This window comes from Mastigoproctus giganteus, chromosome 5 (genome assembly GCF_048544385.1).
Source record: "Mastigoproctus giganteus isolate SK-2022 chromosome 5, ASM4854438v1, whole genome shotgun sequence".
NCBI classification, from domain to species: Eukaryota; Metazoa; Arthropoda; class Arachnida; order Uropygi; family Thelyphonidae; genus Mastigoproctus; species Mastigoproctus giganteus.
In genome coordinates, this window is record NC_143579.1 from 6,375,286 (window position 1) to 6,391,842 (window position 16,557).

Consider the following 16,557-nt stretch of genomic DNA (forward strand, 5'->3'; position numbering starts at 1 on the left):
AGTGGGACCAACTGATATTGTTACCAACAGCAAATTCTAATTGGGTAGGATTAAAGGAAGTAATTTTGGAAGTAGTTAAAATTATCTGTAATTCTGCCCAGACACGATAGAAGCAAGTATATGATGAGAATGATGAGAGCCTTGTCAATCAATTTGGCTCTGGAGAGATTGTGCAAGGCTCAAGGGGTAGAATTTTTCTCTGCTTGGTCTGTGCTTGTTAACAGGAGAGACTGCATCTACAGGGATGGGATACACTTAAATAGAAAGGGTGCAAGAATATTTGCTGATGCTATTGAGGCAGAGTTAGGTGGGTAGGAAAACTGCTAGATTTGGGGGAAAATCAAGGACTAATAGATTAACAGCAGCCGCTGGCAGAGGTGAAAGTGATTCTTGCGTTGCTTCTATTGAAATGAGCACCAGCCTGGAAAACACGGTGCATGGGGATTTTAGAGACTGCTGGGAGTCGTTGTGGAACAAGTAAATACATTGGGTGTATTAGGGTAGATAAAAATATAAACAGATGCATGTACACGTGTGTACACTTATGCTAGGAGTTTGGTAAATAAATTTGATGAATTTGAGGTGTTGGTCAAAACTTCAAAGGCAGATATTGTTGGGATAACAGAGACGTGGTGTCACACAGATATCAGAATGCAGAACTGGAATTTGGAGAGTGCAATGCGTACAAGAAGGATAGACAAGATAGGAAGGGAGGAGGGATTATGATATTGGTAGAGAAACACATAAAATCCAAGGAAATACAGCCAGTCGACATGGGTGGACAGTGCAGTGTTGAGACAGTTTGGTGTGATGTAAGCACTGGGAATGCAAAATCGGGAGTAGGAGTGTGTTATAGGCCTAATGACTCTGATGAGTATAATGACTCTGATGAGTATAATAAACAACTGTACAGAGAGATAGAGTGGGCCAGTAGATCAGAGTGTCTTATAATGGGAGATTTTAATTTCCCAGATATTGACTGGAATATGTCACACTAGCAAGGTTTTTGTAGATTTATTGGATGATTGTTTTCTACAGCATCATGTTCGGGAGGCAACTAGAGGGAGTAAAACTCTTGGATCTGATTATCAGTAGCAATTCTTCAGACATTAAGAATCTGCGGATAAGGGAACCAAGTGGGTGGCAGTGATCAGTGATAAATGGAAGGGTTTTTGCTTTTGTAAAATTGATTATGGTGTTCTGAGACAGTATTTAAATTCTATATAGTGGGACCAACTTATGATGTTACCAACAGCAAATTAAAAATGGGAAGCATTCAAAGAATTAATCTTGGAAGCTACTAGTCTTTTAGTAGCTTCCAAGAACAAGAAATATTGTTCAAGATTTAACCAAAATGGATGTCAGATGAACTAATTAGACATGAGGCAAAGAAAAAAATACATTAGCAGAAGCATACAATGCAGAAAAGCAAGCTTATTCAGCATCAGCCAAAAAAAAAAAAAAAAAAAAAAAACCTCCCATTTCACCCCCCCCCCATTCATTCCAAACGCCTGTCCAGCTCACCCTTAAATTTATTTAGGCTATCAACTTCCACAAAAAAAGATGGAAGTCTGTTCCACCAATCAACTACCCACTGGCTAAATACAAATTTCTGCACATCTATTCTACAACTGTATTTCCTCAATTTGAAATTGTGGCCCCTCAGGTTCTTAATCTGAGCAAGTGGAAGAATCCCATCAGCATTCAGTTTGCTCAACCGATTCAAGGCCTTATAGTCCTCATTCAGATCACCTCGCAGGTGCCTACTCTCCAGGCGCTGCACAGTTTGCATAACTTAAGCCTTTCTTGATAAGAGCACCCCTTTGTTCCCCTCACCAATCTTGTTGCCCTTCTTTGTATTCGTTCTAACAATTCTATATCCTTCCTAAAATGAGGCCTTCAGACCTGAAGGCCTCATTATTCAAGGCAATAGTCAGGTCACACTAAGTGTGGCCTGACTATTGCCTTGAATAACGGGATAATAACCTTCTTGTCCATGCTAGAAAAATTCCTATATATCATTGACAAGACTCCATGACCTGCCCTAGCAGCCGATCTGCACTGCTTAGCGAACTTCATATTCAGTGGACTTTGCTCCCAATTATTACAAAACCACTTAGCTCCCAGTTAGAGTTTTATAAACTTCTGGCACTCCCCTCTTTGAATAACTCCTCATGTGTGAATGTAGATGCAAAATACTCATTCAGTTTATCAGCTACCTGAGATTGATCATCAATAGTTAACCCATGTATGTTAAGTGGTCCAATATGTTTCATCCCCTTCCATCTAGAGTTTACATAAGTAATGAACTCAATGCTGTTTTTATTTACATCCTTTTTCCAAGGATTTCTCAATCTGCCTTCACCTGCCTAACCTCCTTTGTGACTTGATTACAGACTAGTTTATATCTGCCATAGGCTTCTGTGTCACCTGATACTTTATATACATTCCATACATTTTTCTTCTCTGCCACGTGCCTCATTAGTTCACCAGGCATCCATTTACGGCTAGTTGGAATGAAAAGCCTAGTAGCACACAAAATTAAGTCCCTGAAGGCTTCCTATTCAGAATTCAACATTGGTAACATCATCAGTTGATTCCAATGTACAGAATTTAAAAATTGCCTGAGACCCCTGAAGTCACCTTTACAAAAGCAATACCCTTCCCTTTAGCCTTGATGGTAGTTACCTCTAAGTAATTCCCACATCAGTACATTGTGATCACTGTCACTCAGTGGTTCTTTTATTTGCAAATTCTTAATGTATGAATAATCGCTGCTGATAATCAGATCAAGAGTATTACTCCCTCTGGTTGCCTCTCAAACATGTGCAATAAATCCAAAAAGTCTTGCTAGTGTGCAAGTGACCAACCCAAAAGTTCCAGTCGATATCTGGAAAGTTAAAATTCCCCATTATAAGACATTCTGATTTACTGGTTCACTCTATTTCTCTGCACAATTGTTCATTATACTCATCAGATTCATTAGGCCTATAACACTATCGAGGCAGTGTTAGGTGGGTCGGAAAACTGCTAGCTTGGGGGGATACAAGGACTAATAGATTAACAGTAGCCACTGGCAGAGGTGAAAGTGATTCTTGCGCTGCTTCTATTGGAATGAGCAGAAGCCTGGAAAACAAGTTGCAGGATATTTCAGAGACTGCTGGGAGTCACTGCAGTAAAAGTAAACACATGGGTTGTGTTAGGGTAGCTAAGAAAAAGCACAGGTGCATGTATACTTGCGTGTACACCAATGCTAGGAGTTTGGTAAATAAATTTGATGAATTTGAGGTATTGCTCAAAGCATCAAAGGCGGATATTGTTGGAATTTCAGAGACGTGGTATCACACAGATATAAGGAATGCAGAACTGGAATTTGGGGAGTATAATGTCTACAGAAAGGATAGGAAGGTAGGAAGGGTTATGCTATTAGTTATGAAACACATAAAATCCAAGGAAGTGAAGCCAATCAACATCAATGGACAGCGCATTGTCGAGTCAGTTTGGTGTGACATAAGCACTGGGAGATCAAAATTGAGAGTAGGAGTTTGCTATAGGCCTAATAACTCTAATGAGTATAATAAGAAATTGTACAGGGAAATAGAGTGGGCCAGTAAATCAGAGAGTCTTATAATGGGGGATTTTAATTTCCCAGATATTAACTGGAATTTGTGGGTTGGTCACTCACACACTAGCAAGGCTTTTGTGGATTTATTGGATGATTGTTATCTACATCATCAGCATGTTCGGGAGGCAACTAGAGGGATAATCAAATCAAGAGTAATACTCTAGATTTGATTATCAGTTGTGATTCTTCATGAATTAAGAATCTGCAGATAGAGGAACAACTAGGCGGCAGTGATCACAGTGTGGTGAAGTGGGATTTACTCAAAGAGGTAACTACCATCAGGGATAAAGGGAAGGTTTATTGCTTTCGTAAAGGCGAATACGATGGTCTGATACAGTATTTAAAATCTACACAGTGGGACCAACTGATGATGTTACCAACAGCAAATTCAAAATGGGAAGCATTCAAAGAACTTATCTTGGAAGCTATTAGGCTTTACATACCAACTAAGAAATACTGTTCAAGGTTTAGGCCTAAATGGATGTCACATGAACTAATGAGACATATGGCAGAAAAGAAAAATGCTTGGGATACATATAAATTAACACATGACACAGAAGCCTACGATAGATATAAATTGATCTGTAACCAAGCTACAAAGGAGGTTAAGCAGGCAAAGGCAGATTACGAGAAATCTTTGGCAGAGGATGCAAAGAAAAACAGCAGAGTTCTTTTCTTATGTAAACTCTAGAAGGAAAGGGATGAATCTGATTGGTCCACTTGATATCGATGGTTCAACTGTTGATGATCCTGCTCAGGTAGCTAACAAACTAAATGAATATTTTGCATTGGCATTCACACATGAGGATTTATTCAGCGAGGGGAATGCCAGAGGTGTATTCAACTCTGGCAGTAATCTAGATAATCTTGTAATAACTGAGAGTAAAGTGGAGGAGAAATTGTTGAAGATAAACACAAGAAAGGTACCTGGGGCTGGATGGGATCTATCCAGCTATATTAAAGGAGGCAGCAAAGGAAGTAAGCAAACACTTAGCCATAATTATGAGAGCTTCCCTGGACTCAGGGGAGGTACCCATAGACTGGAAATGTGCAAATGTGACCCCCAATTCACAAAGGAGGATAAAAGGCTGACACAAGTAATTATAGACCTGTGAGTTTAACTTCTGTTCCAGGAAAATTAATGGAGGCACTGGTTAAAGAAGACTTGCAGGATCATCTACACACGACTTCAGTTATAGCTCGGACACAGCATGGTTTTGTTAAAGGGAAGTCTTGCCTGACCAATTTGATTGGATACTATGATGCAGGGAATAACTTGGATCATAGAAAGGCTTTTGATACTGTTCCACCATTTCAAGGCAATTTGGCCCTTCTTCGGTGGGTGGGTAGGTACCCGAGTGATGCAATGATGACAACACAGTTACGAAGTACAACTCCACAATATGAGAGATGCCTGATGGCATATTGTAGAGTTGTACTTCATAACTGTTTTGTCATCATTGCATCACTCGGGTACCTACCCACCCACCGAAGAAGGGCCAAATAGCCTTGAAATGGTGGAACAGTATCAAAAGCCTTTCTAAGTTGTTGGTGACTGTATTGTCAGGGAAACGGGGAACATGCTTTGTAAAAAGGATAGGTGGGATAGGACCAGGGTATGTCTGCCAGGGGCAAAGGTTGATGATGTTGTAGAGCGGATATCATCTTTTAAGGGCACAAAAGGTGATATAGTTGTACACGTTGGCACTAATGATATTAAGAGTAGGAGACCAGCGGAATTACTTAGCAAATACAGGTCACTGTTGAAAAAAAGCTGTGAATTAGGATTGAATTTGAAAGTGTTGCAATTCTGCCCAGACACGATAGGAGGGAGTATGTGATGAGAGCCTTGTCGAACTATTCGGCCCTGGAGGGATTGTGCAAGGCTCAAGGGGTAGAATTTTTTTCAGCCTGGACTGTACTTGTTAACAGGAGAGATTGCTTCTACAGGGATGGGATACACTTAAATAGAAAGGGTGCAAGAATTTTTGCTGATGCTGTCGAGGCAGTGTTAGGTGGGTCGGAAAACTGCTAGTTGGGGGGGATACAAGGACTAATAGATTAACAGTAGCCACTGGCAGAGGTGGAAGTGATTCTTGCACTGCTTCTATTGAAATGAGCAGAAGCCTGAAAAACAAGATGCAGGATATTTCAGAGACTGCTGGGAGTCATTGCGGTACAAGTAAACACATGGGTTGTGTTAGGGTAGCTAAGAATAGAAACAGGTGCATGTATACCTGCGTGTACACCAATGCTAGGAGTTTGGTAAATAAATTTGATGAATTTGAGGTATTGCTCAAAACATCAAAGGCAGATATTGTTGGGATATCAGAGACGTGGTGTCACACAGATATAAGTAATGCGGAACTGGAATTTGGGGAATACAATGTGTATAGAAAGGATAGACAGGACAGGAGGGGAAGAGGGGTTATGCTATTAGTTAAGAAACACATAAAGTCCAAGGAAGTGAACCCAGTCGACATCGATGGACAGGGCAGTGTCGATTCAGTTTGGTGTGACATAAGCATGGGGAAATCAAAATTGAGAGTAGGAGTGTGCTATAGGCCTAATGACTCTGATGAGTATAATAAGATATTGTACAGGGAAATAGAGTGGGCCAGTAAATCAGGGAGTCTTATAATGGGGGATTTTAATTCCCCAGATATTGACTGGAATTTGTGGTTTGGTCACTCGCACACTAGCAAGGCTTTTGTGGATTTATTGGATGATTGTTTTCTACATCAGCATGTTCGTGAGGCAACAAGAGGGAGCAATACTCTTGATCTGATTATCAGTAGTGATTCTTCATGCATTAAGAATCTGCAGATAAATGAACCACTAGGTGGCAGTGATCACAGTGTGTTGAAGTGGGATTTACTCAAGGAGGTAACTACCATCAGAGGTAAAGGGAAGGGTTTTTGTTTTCGTAAAGGCGACTATGATGGTCTGAGACAGTATTTAAATTCTATACAGTGGGACCAACTGATGATGTTACCAACAGCAAACTCAAAATGGGAAGCATTCAAGGAACTAATCTTGGAGGCTACCAGGCTTTACATACCAACTAAGAAATATTGTTCAAGGTTTAGGCCTAAATGGTTGTCAGATGAACTAATGAGACATGTGGCAGAGAAGAAAAATGCATGGGATACATACAAATTAATGGGTGACAAGGAAGCCTATGATAGTTGGTCTGTAACCAAGTCAAAAAGGAGATTAGGCAGGCAAAGGCAGACTATGAAAAATACTTGGCAAAGGATGCAAAGAAAAACAGAAAAGAGTTCTTTACATATTTAAACTCAAGAAAGAAAGGGATGAATCAGATTGGTCCACTGGATATTGATGGTTCAACAGTTGAGGATCCTGCTCAGGTGGCTAACAATCTAAACGAGTATTTTGCATCTACATTCACACATGAGGTGTTATTCAGGAAGGAGAATGATGTAGGTAAAGTAAACATTGGCAGTGAGCTGGATGATTTTGTAATAACTGAGAGGAAAGTGGAAGAGAGATTGTTGAGGATAAACATAAAAAAGGCACCTGGGGTGGATGGGATCTATCCAGTTATATTAAAGGAGGCAGCAAAGGAAGTAAGCAAACCCCTAGCCATAATTATGAGAGCTTCTTTGGACTCAGGGGAGGTTTCCATAGACCGGAGATGTGCAAATGTAACCCCAATTCACAAAGGAGGATCAAAGGCTGACACAAGTAATTATAGACCTGTTAGTTTAACTTCTGTTCCAGGTAAATTAATGGAGGCACTGGTTAAAGAAGCACTGCAGGATCATCTAGACAAGAATTCAGTTATAGCTCAGACACAGCATGGTTTTGTTAAGGGCAGGTCTTGCCTGACCAATTTGATTGGATACTATGATGTAGTCACAAAAGAACTGGATGCAGGGAATAATTTTGATATTATATATTTGGATCTTGGAAAGGCTTTTGATACTGTTGCACATGGAAGACTGCTGCACAAATTGGAGCAGTGTGGCATTGGAGGCAAATTGCTGCTATGGATAAGGGGATGGTTGAGTGGCAGAAGACAGAGAGTGGTAATCAATGGACACTGCTCAACATGGACTAATGTTATTAGTGGAGTTCCTGAGGGTTCAGTGTTGGGTCCGTTGTTGTTTTCGGTGTTTATGAATGATATTGATGATGGGATATCAAGTTTAATGTCCAAGTTTGCAGATGATACAAAGGTTGGCAGGGTTGTTAAGGACACTACTGATGCTATGCTGCTGTAACAGGATCTGGAAAGGTTGAACAGATGGGCTGAGAGGTGGCAAATGAAGTTTAACATTGACAAATGTAAAGTACTACATATGGGAAACAGTAACCCCAGAGCAACGTATCAACTCTGCGGTACTACACTGACAGTGGCGGAGAATGAAAAGGACCTGGGGGTAATTGTGCAGGCAGATATGAAGTTCTCTGAGTAGTGCAGACGAGCTGCAAGAGTAGCTCATGGTGTCTTGTCAATGATATACAGGAATTTTTCTAGCAGGGATAAGGAGGTGATTATTCCCTTGTATAAGGCAATGGTTAGGCCACATCTTGAGTACTGTATACAGGTCTGGAGGCCTCATTTCAAGAAGGATGTAGAGCTGCTGGAACGGGTACAGAGAAGGGCAACAAGATTAGTGAATGGAACAAAGGGTTGCTCTTACGAAGAAAGGCTTAAGTTTTGCAAATTACAGAGTCTGGAGACTAGGCACCGGCGAGGTGATCTGATAGAGGTGTATAAGGCTTTGAATGGTTTGAGCATGCTCAATGCCAATGGGATTCTTCATCTTGCTCAGAATAATCACCTCAGAGGGCATAAATTCAAATTGAGGAAGGACGGATGTCGGATAGATGTGCGGAAATTTGCCTTTGGCCAGCAGGTGGTTGGTTGGTGGAACCAATTTCCATCACTTGTTGTTGAAGTTGATAGCCTAAACAAATTTAAAGCTCAACTGGACAGGTATTTTGAACGAATGGAGGGGTGAAATGGGAGTGGTGGGTGTTTTTTTTTTTTTTTGGCTGATGCTGAATAAGCTTGCTTTCTTGCATCATATGCCTCTACTAATGCTAATGCTAAGATCCAAGTTATTCCGAGTGATGCAATGATGACAAAACAGTTACGAAGTACAACTCCACAATATGAGAGATGCCTGAGGGCATATTGTGTAGTTATACTTCATAACTGTTTTGCCATCATTGTATCACTTGGGTACCTACCTACCCACCGAAGAAGGGTCAAATAGCCCTGAAACAGTGCCGTCTGGGTGGGGGTATCCATCTGAGAATAAGTAACATTAGTCTTCTCCTCAGGTGAAGCATTACGTATTCGAAGTAGTGCAATATCATGGCAACTCGTTGTGAAGGTATTCACAATATGAGATATAACTTAAAACGATGCCGTGTTGCTAACATTCTTTTAATTCAGATTTGGCTATGTATTATTGATGCTTTTGCACTATATTTATACATAGTCTAGACTTTTCCATAGCTTGAGGCTTCAGCCCTAAACGCTTTATACATGCTTATACCTTATAATGCATGTTTTTCTCATTCACCAATCAGCCTATTCCATTTCATTATGTTAACCCCTTTAAGAAAAGTTTTTAAAGTCTAGGCAAATTACTATGTTAAATACCAATTAATTCCAGGATGTTGCTAAATAACTATAAGCAACACCAGTTAGAGCCATAACAGTCTGCCTTGGGATAACATAAATATTACAAACAATTATAACATTTTAGCTCATTCAAAAAGAAGGGTTTGGATCATATAAAACAAGTCCATAAATTAATTTAAAATTATAAAATAGCAACACCAAAACCCTATATAATAACACTTCCTATATACAAGAACAAGTTGAATTTTGGAACAAATTTACTCAGAAAAGTTTTAATTTATTTTCATTGACAAAGTATTGTAATACATAGTGCTTAAGATGCAACTGCTTTTTTTAAAATAACTTATTATTCAATATCAAAAATAATTTCTGATATTGAACAAATAACTCAAATAACCCAGCTTTAGCATTCATTTAAAAATAAGTCACTTTCTATCATATTTAAGGGAAAAATATAATGATACAGGTAGCATACAAACAGGATTTACAAAAATTAGCACATGCCAATCCAGAAATAATGATACCTAGAGATCTGTTCTTACCAAAACACACCATATTTGAACGCCACTGATGTATCCTAAGATGAGAAGTAAGGGTGGATTGTTGCCATTGTGTTGACTCTCATCTGCAAGAATGCTAAAATCTTAAAAGAAAAGAACATTGATCACTAAATGCTTTCTTATATAAAGCAGTGATGCTATTAACTCTCAATTATATATAGTTAATTATATATAAATAAAGATTAAGATGTGATTAGCAACCTGGTTAATATACAAACTGGAATCACACACTTTACTTTGACACCTCCTTTCTGCATAGATTGGTTTTCAACAGTCCTGTGCTCCTTGCTGCCATCCCATATATGCAAAAGAGACAAGTGATTCCATGTTAATCATGCCCAAACTGACTACTAACAAAATAATTTCTTCATGCTACTCAATGAGGCTGTGAAAACAAGCACATCCATCTGCAGCTCAGCCTCAACCACATCATGGTTGCTATCATCAAGAGAAATAGGGGGAATCATACGTTCAGAGAACAGTTGCTAATTTGAACTATATTTGTGAACACCAAATTCTCCTTTAAAATCTCTTAAAGTTCTCGAATGGGTAATCTCTTAGAGTTGTTGATGGTGTTAAGGGTACTGTCAATGACAATGATAGTGTAAGAGTACTTTCTTAATGACAGTACCCTTACACCATCTCTTGACAGAATGCTATCTGCTTGTGTATGCTGGTGATTAGCAGTTTCATATATAATCATTTAAATGAGGATTGTACACGAAACTGTTAACTGCCAATATACAAATACACAAAAGTTCAAGACAATCATTAGTTAATGAGATAATACATAACTAAGAAAATATAAAAGGTAAAAAATAATAACTTTAAAAGGTACAAAATTGATAAAAATCCAATTACTTACGAGATCTGCACACTGATGAGTACATATTTTAGGGAAAGCATCCATCAGTATGCAGAAATACCATTTCTGCGTACTTCATAACCAGTTTAACATAAGCCTAATAACAACAATAATAACATATATGGATAAATTAAATATATATCATAATTACAAATACTACTGAATATATTAACATTAGTAGAGGCATACAATGCAAGAAAGTAAGCTTATGCCCAAAAGAAAAAACCTTCCCATTTCATCCCTCCATTCGTTCCAAATGCCTGTCCAGCTCAGCCTTAAATTTATTTAGGCTATTAGCTTCCACAACAAAAGATGGAAGCCTGTTCCACCAATCAACTACCCGCTGGCTAAAGGAAAATTTCCGCACATCTATTCTACAACTATCTTTCCTCAATTTGAAACTGTGCCCCCTCAGGTTCTTAGTCTGAGCAATATGAAGAATCCCATCAGCATTCAGCTTGCTCAACCCATTCAAGGCCTTATACACCTCAATCAGATCACCTCGCAGGTGCCTACTCTACAGGCACTGCAATTTGCAGAACTTAAGCCTTTCTTGGTAAGAGCATCCCTTTGTTCCCCTGACCAATCTTGTTGCCCTTCTTTGTACTCTTTCTAGCAACTCCACATCCTTCCTAAAATGAGGCCTCCAGACCTGTAAACAGTACTCTAGGTGTGGCCTGACCATTGCCTTGTATAACGGGATTATCACCTCTCTCTCTCTCTCTCCCTGCTAGCAAAATTTCTATATATCACTGACAAGACTCCATGACCTGGCCTGGCAGCCCATCTGCACTGCTCATCAAACTTCATATTTGGCTGCACAATTACCTCCAGGTCTTTTTCACTTTCCACTTCCCTGAGTGTAGTACCACCCAGTTGGTATGTTTCTCTTCGGTTATTGCTACCCATATGCAGTACTTTGCATTTGTCAATGTTGAACTCCAGTTGCCACTTCTCAGCCCATTTTCCCAACTTATCTAGATCCAGTTGGAGTAGCATACTGTCATTACTGTCGTTAACAACCCTGGCAACGTTTGTATCATCTGCAAACTTGGACATTAAACCTGATATACCTTCATCAATATCATTGATAAATATGCAAAACAACAATGGGCCCAACACCGAACCCTGGGGAACTCCACTAATTAGCATTAGCAGAGGCATTTGATGCAAGAAAGCAAGCTTATGCAGCATCAGCCAAAAAAAAAAAAAAAAAAAAAACAACTTCCACTTCACCCCTCTGTTCGTTCAAAATACCTGTCCAGCTGAGCCTTAAACTTATTTAGGCTATCAACCTCCACCACAAGGGATGGAAGTCTGTTCCACCAACCAACCACCCGCTGGCTAAAGGCAAATTTCCGCACGTCTATCCTACATCTGTCTTTCCTCAATTTGAATTTATGCCCTCTCAGGTGATTTTTCTGAGCTAGAGGAAGAATCCCATCAGCATTGAGCATGCTTAAACCATTCAAGGCTTTATACACCTCTATCAGATCACCTCGCTGGTGCCTAGTCTCCAGACACTGTAATTTGCAAAACTTAAGCCTTTCTTCGTAGGAGCACCCCTTTGTTCCATTCACTAATCTTGTTGCCCTTCTCTGTACTCGTTCCAGCAGCTCTACATCCTTCTAGAAATGAGGCCTCCAGACCTGTACACAGTACTCTAGGTGTGGCCTGACCATTGCCTTATACAATGGAATAATCACCTCCTTATCCCTGCTGGAAAAATTCCTATATATCATTGACAATACTCCATGAGCTACTCTTGCAGCCCGTCTGCACTGCTCAGAGAACTTCATATCTGCCTGCACAACCACCCCCAAGTCCCTTTCATTCTCTACCACTTTCAGTGTAGTACCACAGAGTTGATACGTTGCTCTGGGGTTGCTGTTTCCCATGTGTAGTACTTTACATTTGTCAATGTTAAACTTCATTTGCCACCTCTCAGCCCATCTGCTCAACCTTTCCAGATCCTGTTGCAGCAGCATAGTGTCAGTAGTGTCCTTGACAACCCTGCCAACCTTTGTATCGTCTGCAAACTTGGACATTAAGCCCAATATACCATCATCAATATCATTTATAAATACAGAAAACAATAATAGACTCAACACTGAGCCCTGAGGGACTCCACTAATAACATCAGTCCACGATGAGCAGTGTCCATTGATTACCACTCTCTGTCTTCTCCCCCTCAACCACCCCTTTATCCATAGCAGCAATTTGCCTCCAATGTCACACTGCTCCAATTTGTGTAGCAGTCTTCCATGTGCAACAGTATCAAAAGCCTTTCTAAGATCCAAGTATATAATATTAAAGTTATTCCCTGCATCCAGTTCTTTTGTGACTGCATCATAGTATCCAATCAAGTTGGTCAGGCAAGACGTCCCCTTAACAAAACCATGCTGTGTCTGAGCTATAACTGAAGTCTTGTCTAAATGATCCTGCAGTGCTTCTTTAACCAGTGCCTCCATTAATTTTCCTGGAACAGAAGTTAAGCTCACAGGTCTATAATTACTTGTGTCAGCCTTTGATCCTCCTTTGTGAATTGGGGTCACATTTGCACATTTCCAGTCTATGGGTGCCTCCCCTGAGTCCAAGGAAGCTCTCATAATTATGGCTAAGGGTTTGCTTACTTCCTTTGCTGCCTCCTTTAATATAACTGGATAGATCCCATCCACCCCGGGTGCCTTTCTTGCATTTATCTTCAACAGTTTCTCCTTCACTTTACTCCCAGTTATTTCAAGATTCTGTAACTTACTGCTAGAGTTGAATACACCTCTGGCATTCCCCTCGCTGAATAACTCCTCACGTGTGAATGTCGATGCAAAATATTCATTTAGTTTGTTAGCTACCTGAGCAGGATCATCAACAGTTGACCCATCAATATCAAGTGGACCAATCTGATTCATCCCCTTCCTTCTAGAGTTTACATAAGTAAAGAACTCTTTGCTGTTTTTCTTTGCATCCCTTGCCAAGGATTTCTCGTAATCTGCCTTCGCCTGCCTAACCTCTTTTGTAACTTGGTTGCATATCAACTTGTATCTATCATAGGCTTCTGTGTCATGTGTTAATTTGTAAGTACCCATGCATTTTTCTTCACTGCCATATGCCTCATTAGTTCATCTGACATCCATTTTGGCCTAAACCTTGAACAATATTTCTTAGTTGGTATGTAAAGCCTAGTAGCTTCCAAGATAAGTTCTTTGAATGCTTCCCATTTTGAATTTGCTGTTGGTAACATCATCAGTTGGTCCCACTGTATCGAATTTAAATACTGTCTCAGTCCATCATAGTTGCCTTTACGGAAGAAGTAACCCTTCCCTTTACCTCTAATGGTAGTTACCTCTTTGAGTAAATCAAACTTCAGCACACTGTGATCACTGCCACCTAGTGGTTCATTTATCTGCAGATTCTTAATGCATGAAGAATCACTGCTGATAATCAAATCAAGAGTATTACTCCCTCTAGTTGCCTCCCGAACATACTGATGTAGAAAACAATCATCCAATAAATCCACAAAAGCCCTGCTAGTGTGTGAGTAACCAGCCCCCAAATTCCAGTCAATATCTGGGAAATTAAAATCTCCCATTATAAGACTCTCTGATTTACTGGCCCACTCTATTTCCCTGTACAGTTCCTTATTATACTCATCAGAGTCATTAGGCCTATAGCACAATCCTACTCTCAATTTTGATCTCCCAATGTTTATGTCACACCAAACTGACTCAACACTGCACTGTCCAGCGATGTCGACTGGCTTCACTTCCTTGGTTTTTATGTGTTTCTTAACTAATAGCATAACCCCTCCCCCCTTCTTATCCTGTCTATCCTTTCTGTAGACGTTGTACTCCCCAAATTGCAGTCCTGCATCCCTTATATCTGTGTGACACCACGTCTCTGATATCCCAACAATATCTGCCTTCGATGTTTTGAGCAATACCTCAAATTCATCAAATTTATTTACTAAACTCCTAGCATTGGTGTACACGCAAGTATACCTGCACCTGTTTCTATTCTTAGCTATCCTAACACAACCCATGTGTATACTTGTACCGCAATGGCTCCCAGCAGTCACTGAAATACCATGCATCTTGTTTTTCAGGCTTCTGCTCATTCTAATAGAAGCAGTGCAAGAATCTTTCACCTCTGCCAGTGGCTACTGTCAATCTATTGGTCTTTGTCTCCCCCCAATTGGAGATCCAGTTGGAGTAGCATACTGTCATTACTGTCGTTAACAACCCTGCCAACGTTTGTATCATCTGCAAACTTGGACATTAAACCTGATATACCTTCATCAATATCATTGATAAATATGCAAAACAACAATGGGCCCAACACCGAACCCTGGGGTACTCCACTAATAACATTTGTCCACGAAGAGCAGTGTCCATTGATTACCACTCTCTGTTGTCTTCCACTCAACCATCCTTTTATTCATTGTAGCAGCTTACCCTTGATGCCATACCTCTCCAATTTGTATAGCAGTCTTCCATATGCAACAGTATCAAAAGCTTTCCTGAAATCCAAGTATATGATATCGAAATATTTTTGGCATTCAGATGCTTTGTGACCACATCATAGTAACCAATCAATATGAAGAAAAAATTACAAATACTATTGAATATATGAAGAAAAAATTACAAATACTGAAAAAATGACAAATTGTGACTATTAAACGATTAAATCAAACTGCCCGTAATATGTAATTCTTCATAGTATTCATTAGTAATTTAATAACTTATGATATACAGGGTGTCTCAAAAATACACGCCATTACTTCAGGAATGAGTTTCTCATATGTAGACAATAAAAATATTTTATATCAACATAGTTCCGGAAATGCATGGTTCCTGAGTTATTAATCGGAATGGCTTATCTTCCGCAGGTGATTTCCTTCATCACAAGGTACTGACAGAATCTGGTGGTTTTCCATTCCGACCATGTACTCAAATCAGGAGCAAGCGGATATGCACTTTATGTATGGTTCGGCAGATGGCAATGCTCTGGAGGCTCGTTGTTTGTACCACAAAAGGTTCCCAGAACGAAGGTGTCCACACAGGAAAATGTTTGAAGGTATCCATCGCCGCCTTTGTGAACATGGGACCTTTACACCCATTGCTGCTGACAGAGGATGACCAAGATCTACCACTCCTGAAGTAGAGGGGTGGACCAACTGCCTGGCCTCCACGCTAACCTGATTTAAACCCACTAGATTTCTTCTTGTGGGGCCATTTAAAGTCATTGGCGTATTCGACTCCGGTAGTTGATGTGGAAACTCTCCTTAATCGAATTGTGGCAGGTTGTGAGACAATACGAAACATACCAGGAATTTGGCATCGTCATCGCGAGTCAATGAGACGTCGATGTGAGGCCTGTATTCAGGTAGAAGGTGGACATTTTGAACAATTACTATAAGGTGACGTGAATTACTATGACAGTTAAGTGTCATAGACAGACTTTCAAAACTCGGAAACCAAGCATTTCCGGAACTACGTTGATGTAAAATATTTTTATTGTCTACATATGAGAAACTCATTCCTGAAGTTATGCCATATATTTTTGAGACACCCTGTATAATATATTTAATTTCTCCTATAACATATATATTGAATAACACCTATGAAAATATATATACAGTCTATTTAATAATTTAATAGTAACTTATGATATACCGTATTTCCCCATGCACAAGACGCACCTTTTTTCGAAAAATTTGGGGTCTAAAAACTGGGTGCATCTTATACAGTGGTTGTAGATTTTTTTTTTTTACTTGCATTTCCCGCTTTTTCGCACTTGTTGTCTTTGTGTTCATTGTTTCGCACTTGTTGTCTTTGTGTTCATTGTTTCGCACTTGTTGTCTTTGTGTTCATTGTTTCGCACTTGT

General features: G+C 39.7%; 1 protein-coding gene across 1 annotated transcript in view; it reads right to left on the reverse strand.

Moving 5' to 3' along the window:
• The window catches only part of LOC150085143 (BCAS3 microtubule associated cell migration factor-like), a 345,830-nt gene that overhangs the window by 261,400 nt on the left and 67,873 nt on the right, over positions 1-16,557 (reverse strand). Inside the window, exon 4 of the mRNA XM_090373846.1 lies at positions 9,791-9,891. Within this exon, the coding sequence (XP_090229972.1) occupies positions 9,791-9,891 (101 nt within the window). The remainder of the gene's footprint in view (positions 1-9,790; positions 9,892-16,557) is intronic.